The following is a 12,854-nucleotide window of genomic DNA, read 5'->3' as shown; positions in this document are numbered from 1 at the left end:
GAGTGTGTAGTATGATTAGCACATGTACTATGATAGGGTTATGTGTGTGTGTGAGCCTAAGTACTGAGTTTATGGGGATCCATTTGAAATACCCAAGACCTGGCATAGCTCAAGATGGGGTTTATGGACAGCTCTGCCAAAAAGTGGAAGTGCATTGCCTGCATTCCTATGACTAGTGGAGAAGCAGACACTGAAGTAGGGATTAGCTCTTCCTCAGCACTGCTATTTGTTACAATTGGGGGTCTCTGGTTGGCACGGGTAAGTACCTGTGGCAAGCAGGGACCCTCTCCTCTAGTCAGGGCAAGGGACTTACTCTTAGAAATAACCCCTGCTCACCCTCTAGGGAGTGTGGCGCAAGCAGACAAGGCTAAACTTCAGAGAGTTATGGGTTAAGCATTTATGACCACACACAGTAATTCAAGAATACACCACAAATGGACACTAGTCTAGTTTTATATCAAAATAGGTTTCTTTATATATACTACAAGCAGACTTAATACAAGACCCAGATAACGTTTTTAAATCGGCCACAATATTTTCTTAGCAATGACATAAGGATTCTGTTAAGAAAAATGCATAATTTTTGGTTCCTGTGCGCTTCGCGCACTCTTGTCGGACTCTCACAGTTGGAAATAGTGTCATAAAGGTATTAAAACAAGCGTTGCGGGCTCTGGGGCCCATGGCGTACACACTGTGGTACACGCTGGAGGACAGTACCTTTTTGAGATGCAGAGTCCGGCTCGTAGGCGGTGTCCGGGAAGTGTGGGCAACAAGATGCTGGTGGCTCCTCTGCGAGGCAGGCTCCGGCTCTGAGGTTGTCTCGGTGCGAGGCGTAGAGCAGGGGGGCCTCGAGGAGCGGGGCGGGCGATGCGGGTTGCTTGGGCGGTCACGTCGTACGAACCGTACCTTCGGTTCGGAGCTGCTGGGGAAAGGCAGGCACAGCGGCACGAGGTACGGAGCATACGGGCCGGGCTCTCTTAGTGCGGCGCGGCCCCAATGACCAAGAGTGCGAGGCGGGGCGGCGGGTACGCTTCGGGCTTACGAGCCGGCCTGGGCTTGATGAGGCATTCCGGTCAGCTTCCAGCGGTGGGGTGGGGAGGTGAGCAGTGCGGCTCGGACGGGGAGCTAGTGAGGTAGAGTGCGGGCAGCCCGGACGGGACGGTGCGAGGCGAGGCTCGTAGCGGAGCGGGTCACACGGTGCGGAGGCAGCCAGGCACAAGTGTCCGGCAAAGGGAGGGGACGAGGCGCACTGGGGATCGCAGCTCCAGCGATAAGGAAGGCCAAAGTTGAGCAGCTGTCAGCGAAGGCAGGTTGAGTCCAATATTCCTGGGACTCCGTTCAGGGGGAAAGCTCACACACAAGCCCTTGGAGATTAGGTTGAAGCACAAGTTCTGCAAAGTCTCTTTCAGTCTTTTCCTCTCCTTTCTCAGCAAGGCACCTACTGCAGGCCAATCCCCGAGGTCAGGGACAGTACTCCTTCAGCTTTCCCAGGTCCTTCTAGTCGGGCAGAGGGTCTTTGTGGTTCAAGCAGGTTCTGATTTCTTAGGAGCAGAGCTCCTACCTTTATACTCATAATCCTTTGTTCTCTCAGGCCAGGGGGCCTGTGCCTAGTTTCACCAGATTTTGGAGCACTTTGTTTTGGAGACGCTGGCTTCTTCTTTCAGAGAGCAGGGCAGGGACATCAGACACTCCCCAGGAGGTGGAGCCAGCATTGCGGTGGCAGAGCACAGCCCTATTCAGAGTCAAGGTGTACTCCTCCCACCCATCCTGGTGTAATCTTCCTATTCACCACCTGGCAGCCCCAGCCTGTCCCCTGGAATCCCCCAGCCCTGTCACTCACAGAAACCAGACAGCAGATATACATTCTAGCAGAGGCGGGCTGAAATGCTTAGGCAAGCAAATACTAACTTTCTATAAGTAGTATTTGCAAACACAGGATATTAAAATAAACTTTACTAAAAGATGTATTTTCTTATCATGAGTTCAGGCATACTAAACTTGACTTTCTACCATGTTCTCAGAGTCTGTTGGGATTATAGAGTGTAATAATTCCAGCAGCCCATTCTGGCCTATGGAGAACAGGTAGCTTTACAATAGTGACAAACTAAAATGGCTGTAATTTACTATTAGGACATGCCACACACATCAGGGCTTGTCCTACGTTATGCTTACAATGACTAATATGAAGTTAAGGGAAGGTTTAGGGACTGGAAAGTGGGTGCACTTGCGCAGTCAGCATGACCGTACCAGACTACACGTAGGTTCTGCAATGGCAGACCTTAGACATACTTTACCAGGCTGCTTCTGTGGGTGGCACGACCAGTGCTGCAAGCCCACCAGCAGCATTTGTACTTACAAGCCCTGGCACTCCTGGTGCACTGTACTAGGGACTGACCGTAAACCAAATAAGCCATACATTTGTATGTAGGGAGCACTTGTACTGTGGCACTGATTGGCAGTGGCACAGTGCTCTGAGCAGCTAACACCAGCAACAACACATGAGGCAACAGCGGGAAAATGGAAGGGAGACCCACGCCAATGGTGCCAGGTCTAACACGATTTTGTTGATGGTAGGGGTGATTTGTGGTACTCAAGTTTCAGTTTTGGAGGGTGAAGATGTTTCTAGGTTAAACCTGCCCCTTTGCTCACCCTTGATTACTGCTGCAAATGTGGTGATGGAAACCAGGTGCAAAAACCTCAACCTCAACGTTCTTCCATTGTGGGAGCTTCACTGTGGAAACTGTCCATGTGCTACCTACGGTGAGAAGCATCACTCTACACAAAAGTTGAATATAGAGAGCAGCAGGAGGAGAACATTTGAGATGAAAAACACCCCAAACATGTTCTGCTGTTTGTGACAGTTTATCCACATCCTCTATCGACAAAATGTACATAAACGGTGCAACCCAAACCACCATACTTTTGTACAATTCCAAATCATTCAGGGACAGGCAAGGGGGTGCTCTGCAGAATACTCAAATGACTAGGTGTGACAAGGGTTGATGTCTGCCTGATAGCCCTTCTCCAGAGTTTGAGGACATCACCTGCTGCTGTGCTTCCTACTGGAGGAACTGAGGATCTGCCTAAAGTACCTAAAGGCCTGCTTTCTCAGAGAGGGAAGGAGTCTGCCCAGTCCTGCAGAAGGAGAAACTGTTTGGGGGTGGGCGTAGAGGAAGAGACCTGCCAGAGTGTCCCAGGGACCTAAGAACACCCAGAGAGAGAGGACTGCCTGAGAGTAAGCTAGGAGTGTCTCAAGCTGCAGAGGGTTTTTCCTGGTCTCCAACAACTGGTTCCTGACAAGATCTACTTCGAGTATTGGCCTCTATAGGTATAATCAGGGCTACATCTGCTATGGTTACTGGAGTGGTAGATCGAGTCTGCATCTGCCAAGGTTACTACAACTGACTAATTAGGGCTAGCAGTGCTTATCAGCCAAGTTGGGGCTGCATCCGTTGTGTATACTATGTTGGCCCGATCAGACTGCATCCTCAGTTAGTTTCCCGAAAGGGGCTAAACACCAACCAGCTGTTTAAAGGAGCCACACAAACCTGCCCACACCTGCTTTCAGGCCCTCTGAGATTAAACCAACCAGGTTAACAGAAATACAGCATGCACCTAACCTATCCAACAGCTCCAGCGACTAGCTTCGCTCACAACAGCATCCTCCTGCAGGCGACTGGCAGGGCTGTCAGATCCACTCCAGAGGAGTGAGGAAAGGACTGGGATAAGAACTGAAAGAAACCATGAAATTTGACGCTTCTGACTTGTGGGGAAGATAGAGAAAGTGCACTGGAGCTTAATTCATGCTTTTACCTGACTACAAGCAGGAACCAGCTATCAAGGGGTCACTTGAGTCAGAATTAGCTGTAGGGGAACTCGGCAGATGTAGCGTCACAAGGAAGATTTATATCCAGGGTCATTGGTCTGTATTCTAAATTGGATTATGCAGTATTTAGTACCGCTGTGTAACTAAAAAAGTGCTTTATTTTTCTTAAAAGACAAGCACTAGGCTGAAAATGTAAATTATTGTGACTGTAGATCAATTGTTAACATGGATATATAATCTATCCGACACCATGTGCAAAAGCCTTATCTGAATACGCAGGTTTCCTTCTATCATCAGCTAGAATCCCCACTTTCTGCCTATCCCGTCTAAAGCGCCAAGATGCTCCTTGGAGTGAATGCTGCGCTATATAAGAACTTTTTACATTTACATTTACAAGTACACAGCTTAAGCACCCCCACACTGTCTCCCTGACAAGCCAGTGACTGCTCATCCGGGCTACCCTTAAAGTCAAGTGCAGAACTGGCAAACTTTTTTTCATTTTGCACAGCCAAAATAACATGGACCCCAGCACATCAGTGGAAAATAATTACAAGTCTGCCCTGTAGTCCCTGTGTGGGGTTTCATTCTTGGAATACGTATGGGATGCCAATAACTCCTTGCCACTGACACACTTTTTTCCAGTGCTAGGCTTTCCTTGTACAAACCTTGGTTCACAAGTGCGTTATTCAAATTAAATCAGAACAAGGCTACAATTCCTAGAACACGCTAACTACATAAGTGAAGGCCCAAGACTATATAAGTAATTTCCAGGTACAACCTAGTCCTTTAAGCCAATGCTTAGTCTGGCAACACCAACACAACCTATCGGATTAGAAAACTGCTTCAAGGCACCACTATAAAAAGATTGTTTACCCTCAAATAGTACTATAATACAAATGCTCATACATTTAAAAAAAGCGATTGAGCCAAATCTCTCTGATAAGTGTTAGTACTAGCCAATTCTTTTCAATATGGAGGCAGAAGTCCCCTGAAGCCTATCCAATGAATAGGCTTGCCTAAATCATCATAGAATGTCCATGCATGCCCTTAATCTCTATAAAACAGCCACATGTTAAGTAAACAAAGTGCATATATTTAACTACTTGCATTGCAATGTACAAACCTGACACCTTTTGGCATACACTGTTGAGAAGGTTTGAACCAACCTAAACATACCTGCTCAATCTGATGGTGTTTCTAGTTGCTTGAGAGGTAAGAGGGGTTAACAATTGCAATCAAAGTCTTCAAAACAGTGTAACTTGTGGCTACACAATAACTACTCGAGACAACTAAGATGAGATTAGTAAAAAGTAGTATAGATTCAGAAACAAGTTAATGTAAATCAGCCTTAGCATTATCATATAGAAATACAGGACAAACAGAATGAGTCCAAATCTCCTAAAGAAATGTACCCTATACAGCAAGAAACCTGATAAATTAAATAATGGCAATACAAGTAATCAAATAAAAGAATTAAATGTTAAATTGCATCAGTTGATTATCAAAAGTGAGCATGGGTAACTATCTTTCCATACATTAACCAAGAAAAGGACAGCCTTAAATTAACAGCATCAATTCTGATTAAGTATAAAGGTGTCAGCTGTCAAAGTCTTCAGAAGAATAAACTCCAACCAAGAGTCATGTAGAATGAAGCCACACAATAGCAGAAGCAGAGGTCTGAACCTCTAAAGTGTCTTAAGATATCTCTGTGACCCTCACTCACTATGTAACAACATAAGATATTAGTCCTTGTTCATGGTAGATCATGCGAGTCTCGCCAGTAACTTTCCACATTCCAGGCACAAATTGGCTTCTTCACAATGATAAACTGATACTTAATGCTATGATTACTGGGGGTAATCCCCATTACTCTTGGTCCTACTCGTCCTCGACACAGGGAGAGAGAGGGCGGGAACCTCCGACTCAAGGAATCTGCAACCACGTTGTCCACATCCCGAATGTGCAGAGCAGAGAGGGCCACCAGATGACACTCGGCCCAACTAGCAATTGCACACGCCACCAAGTTCAGGGGGTACTGCCCTGGTGGTTGATGTAGACCAGTGTTTCCCAAACTGTGGTCCGCGGACCCCCAGGGGTCCGTGACACATTCCCAGGGGGTCCGCAGGCAACAGTTTTAAAAGCACAGAAAGGTTTATTGTATAATTAGCAGCTTTCCAGCAACAATAAAATTGTCAAGTTAAAGCCAGTGATTAATGTACCTGCTGGAGCGTGAGTAGAGTTTTGTTCAGTGGCAGCTTTGACTTAACTAATGTAGCACAGAGGGATAATGTGCCTACTGCAAAGAACGTGTAACATGCATTTTAAAAAGCAGCATTTTATGTGCATAGGTTCGTGGTTACTGCTTTTGTCACAGAGATTCTTTCGTTACTGTGCACTTCATAAGTGACAATCGTAATGTAGCAGAGGGACCTATAAACTGTCATCAAATAGCTGCTTGCAAACTGCATGGTACCAGTTTGTAACTTTTGTTTTTCCCCAGTTATTCATTATCCTGTAGCTGCTAAAAAGATTTATTTGGGTGGAAATACATTTTTAATTTTAAAGTCAGTGCTAGCCACTGTGTTTAGTTCTGAATCCTGAGTTTGTGCTTTTCCAGACCAAGCACTCTTTAAACATTTTATATACACACTGATTTACATGTATGATTCAATATCTCTATGGATGTGAAGTGCTCTGATATCCTACAATGGTATGAGAGATGCTATAAAACAAATGAAATACATGTGAGAGAGGGGCTATTATTCAATATAAAATACTAAGGGCCAGATGTACGATCCGTTTTTATATGCGCGAACGGGTTCGTGAACCCGCTTTCACATGCAAAAACGTATTGGGTCATGTACATTGCCTATTTCGCGAAGTCGCAATTTGTTTGCGACTCGCTAAATAGGTTTTGCAACTTGCTATTTAGAAGGGGCATTCCCATCCAAATAGCGAGTCTTAAACCATGTACAAATGTTTTGCGGTCGCAAAACACTCGCAATTACCACCTACTTCAAGTAGATGGTAATGCATTCGCAAATGGGAAGGGGTCCCCAGGGGACCTCTTCCTCTTTGCAAATGCATGCAACAGTATTTTTTAAGGGCAGGCAGTGGTCCCAGGGACCTCTGCCTGCCCTTAGAAAATGAAACGAAAACGTTTCATTTAAAAAAAATTTTTTTTTTAAATGCACGGTAAATGGGCTGCATTTTTTTTTTAAACTGCTGCTTTATTTGAAAGCAGTCCCAGACATGGTGGCCTGCAGAGCCCAGCAGGCCACCATACCTGGGAGGGCTGGCATTCCCAATAGGCTCACAAATTGCGAGAGGCTCATTAATATTAATGAACCTCACAATTTGCGACCCCATTGGGATTCCGAAACCATGTTAAACACACTGTTGTACATTTCATTTTAGCGACTCACAATGTGCCACTTGCAATGTGTCACCAATTGCGAGCCGCTAAATGAAATGGTCGTACATCTGGCCCCAAAATCCTTAGGGGCAGATTTACAAGCCTCTTGCGCCTCTTTTACGCCGCTGTTGCGTCAATTTCGTGATGCAGCGGCGGCGCAAAAGACACGCCATGTTGCAGGGTATTTACAACATGACGCATCTGGGAGATGTGCCACGTTGTAAAGCCCTGCACCAGAAGGAGGCGTTCCGGCGCAGGAACGCCTCCTAAAAGTGGCTGAGTGAAATCTACAAGATTTTACTCAGTCACTTTGTGGCCCATTCTGCATCAAAACCCTGCGCCTGCTTGAAGCAGGCGTAAGGATTGATGCAGCATTAACACGATAGGGCCCCCAGAGCATTGCTGGTTCTGTGTCGCTCTTGCGGTGCAACTCCAGCAATGCGTCACCTTTACGGCACAGATGCTTCATGCATCTGTGCTTTTTTGCCCCATGAGGCACAGCATTGTAAATGCAGCGCATCAATGGTGGTGGAGGCATGGTGCACAATAAGTGGCACATCCCTGCTGAAATGCATGGATGCGTCACTTGTAAAGTACTTTGAGTATTTGTTTTGTGTGCACACGTGTGTACTTTTTTCGAATTACTGTTTTAATATTTGAAATTTAACTCATACAAATTGCTTGGGGGTCCTCGGCTTCCAGTGGTGACTCAATGAGGGTCCCCAGGAGTCAAAAGTTTGGGAACCACTGATGTAGACCATGGTCACCGTGTTGCCTGACCTCACCAACACGTTGCACCCCAGAAGACGATCCTTGAAAAGGCAAAGCGCCCTCTCTACGGCAGACAGTTCCTTCCAATTCGAAGATTGGCGCGACTCCGAAGGAAGCCAATGCGCCTGAACCGCCCATGGACCCAAAGTCACACCCCAGCCGGAAGCACTGGCATCCGTTGTCAACACCAAGGGGGCGGAGGATGGAACCACATTCCCTTCGACAGATTCGAAGAATCCAGCCACCACTGTAGAGCAGAAGACACCAACTCTGGAGACACCGGCACAGGAATCGAGAAGTCCCGGACAGGAAAGGGCACCCAACGCTGAACATGCCACAGTAGAGGCCGAAGATGAACCCTGGCCGGGGCACCGTGAACACAGTGGCAGACATGTGACCTTGAACCACCAGCCACTGCAGGAGAGGAGCCGAATCCCGGGAAAGCAACTTCCTCAGCAACGACTGAAGACGCAGAATCCTGGACTCCGGGAGAAAGACCTTGCCCAGAACCGAGTCGAACACGGCCCCAATGAAGGTCCTCCGAGTGGCAGGCTCCTGGTGACTCTTCGGCAGATTGACCAGGAAACCATGATCCCCGAGCGTACGCATGGTCAAGGAAAGGTGGCGAGACATGACCTCCGGAGATGGAGCCTGCAGCAGCCAATCGTCCAAGTATGGAAACACTGACACCCCCAGGAGATGGATATGAGCCACCAAGGGAGCCGCCACCTTGGTGAACACCCTGGGGGCGGACCGGAGACCAAAGGGAAGGACGCATAACTGCCAGTGACGACCCTCCAGGCAGAAGCGCAGGAACTGCTGATCCCCCAACACCATCGGAACATGGAGGTAGGCATCCTGGAGATCGAGCGAAGTGAACACCCAGCCCTCCTGGATCAGGGAATCACCTTCTGCAAAGTTTCCATCTTGAACGGGATTTTGTGCACAAACAAGTTCAGGGCCCGAAGATTGATGACCACACGGTAACCCCCCCGGTGACCTTCGGGACCACAAAGACAATGGAATAAGTCCGCAGCCCACGCTCCAGTGGGGGAACCGGGAGAATCGCCAGCTTGCTGAACAGAACTTGAACCCCCTCCAGCAACGCCAGACGGCGAGATGGGTCCGAAGGCAAGGGGGTCACCACAACACCAGAGGGAGGCGGAGGAGACAGGAACTCTATCGGGTAACCCCGGGAAAGAACATCCAGTACCCACTGGTCGGAGGTCGTCAGCAGCCAAGCATGGAGGAACAGTCGCAGTCTCCCACCAACCGCGGGCTGACCACCAACGAGACCGGGCACCGGAACGGCGTAGTAAGGAATGAGGAGCGCCAGACCCACCCTCCGGGGGGGGGGGGGGGGGGCTTCTTCTGGAACCTCCTCGGAAAGGATCTACCAGCACCCCGCTGGTATTTAAACGAGGACTGCTGAAGACGGGAAGGTTGGCGAAAAGACCTGGCATTCGAGAAGGAGGACCCCTTCTGAGAAGGAGCATGAGGGAACGACAAAGAATGCTTCCTTTCCTTGAAGACCTTATGGAGCTTATCCTCCAGGGCGTCCCCAAAGAGATGAGTACCGGAGAACGGCAATCTTAAGGCCATAGAACGCTGTGCAGCATCTGTCTTCCAACCCTGGAGCAGCAAGTTCCGACGGGCAGCAACAGAGGAACCACAAGACATAGCGGTAGCTCTGACCGAGTCAAAGGCTATGTCCGAAAGGAACTGCGTCTGACGTTCCATAGAGTCCAGCAACTCCGGACAACTGCCCCCCTCCTGCATCGTAGAAAACAAAGTCTTAAAGTCAGCCAGCAAAGACTGCGCAACATAGGCACCATAAACCCCAGAACGAAGAGCCAAGTGAGAGCCAGCACAGGATTTCTTCAGGGCAGAGTCCATCTTTTTATCAACGCCATCCTTCAGGATATTATCATCTGCCATGGAAGGCCGGCCCACCAGAGAAGCAACAATAGAATCCACCTGCACGGAATCGGGCAAGGCAACCTCCATATCCTGCAAAGGATAGCGTTTAGACATACACCTCGGCATCGCAATATGATCAGGGTCCTTCCACTCCTTCAGGAGGACATCCATAACAAAAGGGTGGATAGGCATAGAAGAAGACAGAGGCTTCCTAACCTGCGGCAGAACAGAGTCCATGGAGGCGCTGGGGACAGAGTCATCAGGAAAACCCATATTTTCCAGAACGTAGGAAAGAAGGTAAGGTAACAACTCCTTGGAAACATTTTTGTCCTTGAGATCCACCGCACCCAAGGTAGACTCATCCGAGGAAGCAATATCCGAATAAAGGGCAGCAGCAGCTTCAGAGCGACCCCCAGCTCCCTTCTTGGAAGCCCGGATATCAGATAAAGTTTCCAAAATCAGTTGCTTCAAGCGCTTCGTGTCATCCAAACTGGCACCCCTAGCAGCTGGAGCAGAATCCCCACTGTCCGGGGAAGAAGAGGAAGACCGAACAGGAGAGACATGATTTCTCTTCCTGTGGTGTTTCCCCATAGTGCAGAAAAACACAGACAAACAGCCAAGAGCAGGAATGAACAGCCGGTATTCCTAAGCAAACTCCAAACAAGCTCTGTGTAAGAAAGAAATGCACTCGCCCATCGTTCGAATCCCAAAATAAATGAACGAGGAAGAAGGAGGGGCCCACAACGAGCCCCCGATCAGCCGCTCCGCAAAGGAAATCAGCCGGAGGGAGAATCCGACGGAATCCCCATGAAGTCACACCGCCAGCGACCAATCAGGAAGGAGGAACAAGCACCCGGAGCCCAACCCGGTGCCCGAACAAGCAGAAATGAGAGGAGAGCAACGGGGCCGGACCTGCCCCGTATCTCGGTCCAAAAGAGCAGACACCAGCGCAGCACCCCTGACTAGCGCGTCCACTACCACAGACGAATCCACGAAGAAAAAACCGGGGGACCCGAGAAGCCCCGCTAACCAGGTCCCCCGCAGCCATGGAAAATCCAGGAAGCCCAGCAGCCCGACTCCCAAATCCCACGAAGGTCCATGAGCACCCTCAGACCCCAGCAAAGAAGGGAACCACAGGGCAAACCGAAGCAGGTAAGCGCCTGGCACTCACCCCAGCGTCACCCATCAGCATCCACCGACAGGAAACAAAACAGGATGAGCTTCTGGTGGTGAGGTGTGTTATTGCACCTGACAGGAGGGTGGGTGGAGTCTAAAAGCGTTTCCTGTTTTGTTTCCTGTCATGTGGAATACCTCATGTGTGATGACTGGGTCGAGGACGAGGGACGTAGAGGTAATTCTTCCTTAGCCATTCTTCTTCTCCATAAGAACTCGTCTCCTTACTCGTTACCACTTTTCCTCTTTCCAAATTCCACCTTCTCATACCTTGATATCTAACTAAAATACAAAACCTTCTTTTACTAACTTATGAAGCTTTGTCCACACCTGCAGTGGAAACAAAATATGCAAGCAAAACACATTCCATATTGAAGTTAAAATCAAATCGAAGTTAGGCTTGAAACATGAACTTGTGCTTCAAGCTGTAATTGAGGCCTCTAAATTATGCCAATTTAATAGTGCACAGGGTTACAAAATACATGCACATTCTAATACACAAAATAAATGTAGTTTCTAAATGAATGAAAAATGCTCTTATAAATGTAAATGTTGTCATCCTAAAATATATTAGTGTAATTATTTTCTAGTTACATCTACACATTTAAATGCATTAGCTTCACATAAGACAGGGTTATAAGCATTTCTCTTGGAGTATTAATATATCAGCACAACAGAAACATTTATTAATTACATTACTAAACACACATTTTATAAATACTTTAAACTTCATATGGAGTAGTTTAAATAAAATATACAATACCTCTTTCTCTTAAATACGTTAACCACACAGAATTTATTCAGGTGCCACCTACGGTATCTCAGGATTAAATCAAAATTACTCTACTTCACTATCAATTTTAAAATTGTATGTATCCATTTCTTTAATTTCCCTACTGCTTATTGACAGGGGAGGGGAGAGTGTTAATAGACCACCATGTGAATCGCACTTACCCTCCTGCATCAGTCTTCTTTTCTGCTGCGCCTGCTGCTCTGTGAGCAGGATATGCTGAAATAGGCTGTCAAGGCTCATAGTGATTCCAGCTCTTTTCGAACATCTAACGGAAAAACACAACAGCAGTGTAAGGAACCCACAACAGGGACAACCAAGCGCCGGATAAAGAAAGCTCTGCCGTAAACCTGAAAAGTCTCTCGAAAAAAAGACCCCGCGAAGCAGCCTTTAATCTCAAATTTGACAGCGAGGCCTATGTCATAGAAATGAAAAAAATACGTCTAATATACAACTCCGTACTGTAGAATAAAAAAAAGAAAGACTTCACCACACTGGATACTCAGTAAGAGGAGTACGCCTCTTTCGTAAACAGACACTTTTCTATGCGCAGCGTAGGTCTTTGCTCCTGCAAAGGGAAAATGTCTTCCGAAAGACAGACCTCTTTCAATCACGTGACTGTGCACAAACCTCAGAATTATCATAACGACAGTAATAGCAGTATTTTAGGGTTCAGAAAGGGCCAGGAGATTGCACTTTGTATACAATTCATCTGTATTCTTTTTGATGGGACGAGCCAGCCTCTACTTGATTTAAAACTGGCGCGCAACAACCATTGGGCTAAGAGGGCTTTACCCCCACCTGTCAAATAGCAATGGCTGAACTGAATACGCTGGGGCTGCTGGCCAGGAATACTGGATCAGGCGATATTTAGAGGTGAAAAAGATCTGATTGTATTCTTTCCTTTCTGACTCCACGCGGCTGGCTTACTCTGCGCAATTTTTTTCACTTACAAAGGA

The 12,854-nt window shown here is 47.5% G+C and overlaps 1 protein-coding gene across 1 annotated transcript in view; it reads right to left on the bottom strand.

The window, feature by feature from the left end:
- CCDC172 (coiled-coil domain containing 172) overlaps positions 1-12,446 on the bottom strand; it is a 651,707-nt gene extending 639,261 nt beyond the window's left edge. The window contains exon 1 of the mRNA XM_086919595.1: positions 12,060-12,446. Coding sequence (XP_086775721.1) covers positions 12,060-12,138 — 79 coding nt within the window. The 5' untranslated portion in view covers positions 12,139-12,446. The remainder of the gene's footprint in view (positions 1-12,059) is intronic.
- Positions 12,447-12,854: the final 408 nt, after the last annotated feature.

The sequence above is a fragment of the Lissotriton vulgaris genome, chromosome 5 (genome assembly GCF_964263255.1).
Source record: "Lissotriton vulgaris chromosome 5, aLisVul1.2, whole genome shotgun sequence".
Lineage (NCBI taxonomy): Eukaryota > Metazoa > Chordata > Amphibia > Caudata > Salamandridae > Lissotriton > Lissotriton vulgaris.
Note: the sequence above shows the minus strand (reverse complement) of the source record. Positions and strands in the feature narration are given on the sequence as shown.